Here is a 4,681-nt window from a genome sequence, read left to right on the forward strand (position 1 = left end):
AACGGCAAAAGCGGAATAAAAATGGAAGGGACGACTCCGAATCTACTGCGCTTCTTGTTGCACATACAATAATGGCGCGAAATATGAACATATTTCTTTTACAATGCTTTGTAAAATTAATTTTTAGATATTTTATCATTTATATTTATTATTTGTTTTTCTCTACATTCATGAAGTCATCATCAAATGAAAATATTTACCCAAGAAATGCCAATATTATTATCAATGATTTTCAATAATTAACATTATGTAGAAATGTTTCTCAAATAAGTTATATCAGTATTTTTTTGCTACTAATTTTAGATAATGATTTAATTCACAGATTTTTTATCAAAATAATCATTGACCTGCATAAAAAAAATGTTTCCCTGTTTACCTTATACCACAACTACACCTTTCATGGCTCCAAATTCTATAAAAGAAGATGAAAAAACTATAAATATAATTAATCGGGCATTATTAAAAATAGCAAGAGAAACAGGAAAAGACAATGCGAATTTTAAAATAATGAAAATCTCTAAAAAAAACCATTAGCAACAATTTTAAGAAAAGACCCAAATGCAGTTCAAATTCATTATAAATCAGATAATTCAGAAATAGAAAATTTAAATAAAGATTGGAACGAACTTCCACAAGAGGTACGTAATTAATTAATTAGATAGTAATAATGTTGCTATAAATTAACTCATTATTTTGTTCAATTTAAAAAGGTTAAGGATGAAGTTATGAAGTTGGCAACCCAGAAATAATTTCGAAAATGTATAAAAAATTGGCCCTGTAAATGCACACATGAATTAATACAATTATATCATAATGCGGAATTACTTCGCGAAGAAGTAGAAAAAATCGAGACGAGCAAAGGTGATAGAATAGCTCTAATGTCCCGTAGTGATGTTCATTTTTCCAAAGAGGATGATTCAATCTGTAAAACTTTAATTAAAGAAATGAAAAATCAAAAAACCGACGTGAAAACACTGAAAAATATTTACGAGAAGATAAAGAATAAACTTAAATTTCATTTAGAAGAAACTCTTCTTATTAAAACACACCTGGAAGAAGTAAATAAAAAAATGCAGCAAGTAAATGAAATTGTTAAAAAAATCGAACCTAAAGGAAAAACTCATCCATTTAAAGAAGACCAGGAAACCACAAAAATGAACTATCTGAATGAAGCATTGTCTTTGGAAGAAAAAGAAATACTGAAAATAAAGGAAGACATTGAAATGAGAATAAGACGCAAAGAAAAATGGAAAGAAGGAAAATCGGACATTAAAAGATGCAAAGAAAGAGAAACTGATACGTTACTTATCCTAGAATCTAAAAATTTAATGGACACTTACATTCAAGATTTAAAATCTAAAATAAATCTTTAAAGGTTTCTGAATTATACAAAAAAGAATTGAAATATGTATATTTACAAAAAATCATTAAAAAAAACATTCATTACAAAAATTCGGATCAACCGCTTATAAAAAAATCAAAATTGCCAATTGATTTAAAAATTCTAGACTATAATTATAAAACTCACAATTCCGTGTCATTTAAAAGATCGTCGATGCCGAAGCTAAACTTTTTTTGAGGTGCATTGATATAATCAGGAGTTGAACTCCTCACTGGTTCTTGTAATTCTGTTACTCTCTTATTTAGAGGCACGTGAGTAGAAACTAATAAATCAAATTCATCTACCGAATCGTTATTTTCTGAGCGTTTGATAGATTCATTTATAATTGATTTCCGAATACTGCTTTGAATGTTTTTTAAATCCATTGCGGGACTTTGAAGGTCCCGAGAAGATTCAATAGTGGAATCGAAGAGATCAGATTCGTCCGTAAATTCATTCTCTTCTGGAATTATTAATTTAATACTTTCAAAAATATTGATTTTCTGACTATTTTCTTCTGCATTCTTGCAATCATTGTCAGACTTTTTAACACTATCACCTGCTTTGTCCTCATATTCCCCTTTAGTATTATTTTCTAGATTCTTGCAATCATTCTCAAAAGTCGGAACAATCTGAAGTCGTTCAAAAGTGGAATTTACATCATCTAGTTGATCATTCTTTTCCTGATCTTTCAATATGAATTCCGAAATATTAAAAATAGACGAATTTTGAGTACTCTTTTCAAAAATTTGACGCTCCAATGGCTTTGGATCGAATCGAAGACGTTCATAAGAAAGGTCCTTGAAATTTAATTTATCTGTGTAACTATTTTGTTCTGCCATCTCTAATCTAGTAAAATCAAAAACACTTGGTTTTCGAATACTATTTTCATGTTCATTTTCTATTGGATTTTGAACAAATTGAAGACTTGCAAATGTGCATTTATCAATATCTAATCTATCCAAATTAAAGTTCGGTTTCGAGACTTTGAATTTAGAGATATCAGCAATTTTAGGAGAATTCCAAAGACCATCTGCCGAACTTACATCTTTACAAGACTTTTCATCTTTTTCAACAGGTATATATGTAAAATTATTTAAATCGAATTTCATCTTGGGTTTTTTCTTTTTAACAAAAACATTTGGCGATCTGTACAAACAAGGTCGTGCTGTTTTAGAAGATTGGGTGTCTTTTTGACCGATTAATAAACGTTGTAAAGAGCGACTCATGAATTCAAATTCGTCTTTGGACTCCTCGCTACTCGATTTGCCAAGAAGCGCATCTATTGATTTTTGCAGGTCATCTACACTTCTTAAATTCACTTTGGGTTTTATAACTGCTTCGAAACTCTCCTTATAATGCATGGAATCATGTGGGCCTAAAACTTTTTCCTTATCTAGACAATGATTGCTTTTAAAACTAAGATTCAGTGCTTGATTGCTACATATTCCTTCGACAATATGCGACATATCCATCTCACTATCACAATCACTTGGAAAATCTTCTGGTGTAAGTTCGTCAAACATTCTCAAAAGTGAACCGTTTAAAATATGATCTAGTCGTTCAGTTTCTTGCACTTTATCAAACTGAGGTCCTCTTTTTTTAACACCACTCGCAATCAGTCTCTTTATTTCTGCCTCCGTGGCATCATCATTCTTTTTCTTCCTTTTGGGAGTGATTGTCATCGCCTCGAATGATTCTTCAAAAGTCGGCCGATTGGTTTCGATAAATTCGACAATTTTTCTATTTTTTTCATTTTCTGTTGCTTTAGGTTTTCGTGGTCGTCTCTGTGCTTTTTTAATCTCTACCTTCTTTTCCCCAAGGTCCTCCTGAACAGCTTTAACCTTTTTCGCCCGTGGCTTCGCAGGTTTCTTCTTTTTCGCCAATTTCGCATTCTCGAATTCTTCTACCAAAAGGGGGTAACATTTTTCGAATAGATGCTGGGGTTCCAGGGTCGCAAGTTCTGCTGGTTTTGCAGGCTCGTCACAATCGTTTTCCTTGTCAGATATGGAGGTTAACGTCATTCCCTCGAAGAGACGTTCTTCATCCTTCCAGACGATTTCGTAGCTTGCTACACTCTTAATGTTTCGGGGCTTCTTTATCCTCCCTGGAATCAACAAACCCGACAGGGATATACGTCTCTCGTCGGGAATTTCTGCGAGGTGGCGAATCTGCCATCGAGTTAGTATGGGTAGGATTTTTGCATAGGCGTATTCTGTATCCCAAGCTACGTGTCGCTCCATGAAATTCTGAAAATGATAAAATAAAGTTGAAGAAACTAGCAAAAAGTTATGGAAAGCATAGTAACTACAACCAGAGGGGTGCTTCCACTGTACTTCCCAATGTAAAAAATGTGTCAACGAGAGTTGAAAACGGCCTTGCGGCGGCGCTAGTAGTAACTTTGTTCTACAAAACCTTGCAGTGCCATAAGAAAATTGCATAAAAATTACAAAATAAATGTGAAAAACCCTTTAAAATCATTTTTTCTTCATTGTATAGCCAGGTATTAAATGAGACTTATGTACTTACTTATTATTTTTATGAAATAAGAAAAAGCCGCATAATAGAAATAATTCAAATTTCACGTAACGAGAAGATTTTTAATTGACAGAAAATAAAATTCGAATTTAAAAATATCCGAAACTAAAATTCACCGACTTTGAGACCGACTTATAAAATAAACGAATTATTAAATTTTCACAAATACTTTAACACTCCAAATTTTTAACTGCTGAACATAGTGAATTAATTATTAATTTAAATTTAATTTAAATTTAAATTAAATTTTAATTTCAGGAATAGAAATATTTATAGGAATTTAACAATTTATTTATTTTATAATTTGGCAATTTTATAACTCGGTCAATTTATAATTGATTAATTCATATTTGCGGCCATTTTTTTCGCTAATTTGTGTTTTTGCTATTAATTTTTTCGTTATTTTCTATTAGTTCCCGATATTCAAAACTTTTAAATATAGTGATGAAGAACGAATTTTTTCATATATATGAATTACAAACAAGGAATCAGATCAATCATAAAATATCGTTTTCTATTACAATTTTATGGAATAAGGAACTCTTAAATCTGATATTTTTTAAATCAAATAGAGTTTGTAACGAAGCTAAAATATTTTAAGATTTTTATAGTCACTCTTAAACAGAGACCATTAATTAATATTTTTTATCTTTGGTAACACTCAAATTATTCAAGAATTATTTTTCGAAATGTTTTAATAATACCATGTTGAAATTCAATTATGAGAATTGAGAACAAGAAAATAAGTATTATTAGTTTGTT

At 30.6% G+C, this 4,681-nt stretch overlaps 1 protein-coding gene across 1 annotated transcript in view; it reads right to left on the reverse strand.

Moving 5' to 3' along the window:
- Window positions 1-1,439: 1,439 nt before the first annotated feature.
- LOC117168267 (flap endonuclease GEN-like) overlaps window positions 1,440-4,681 on the reverse strand; it is a 30,474-nt gene continuing 27,232 nt past the window's right edge. Inside the window, exon 6 of the mRNA XM_033353775.1 lies at window positions 1,440-3,630. Within this exon, the coding sequence (XP_033209666.1) occupies window positions 1,525-3,630 (2,106 nt within the window). The 3' untranslated portion in view covers window positions 1,440-1,524. The remainder of the gene's footprint in view (window positions 3,631-4,681) is intronic.

The sequence above is a fragment of the Belonocnema kinseyi genome, chromosome 2 (assembly GCF_010883055.1).
Source record: "Belonocnema kinseyi isolate 2016_QV_RU_SX_M_011 chromosome 2, B_treatae_v1, whole genome shotgun sequence".
In the NCBI taxonomy this organism is placed as follows: domain Eukaryota; kingdom Metazoa; phylum Arthropoda; class Insecta; order Hymenoptera; family Cynipidae; genus Belonocnema; species Belonocnema kinseyi.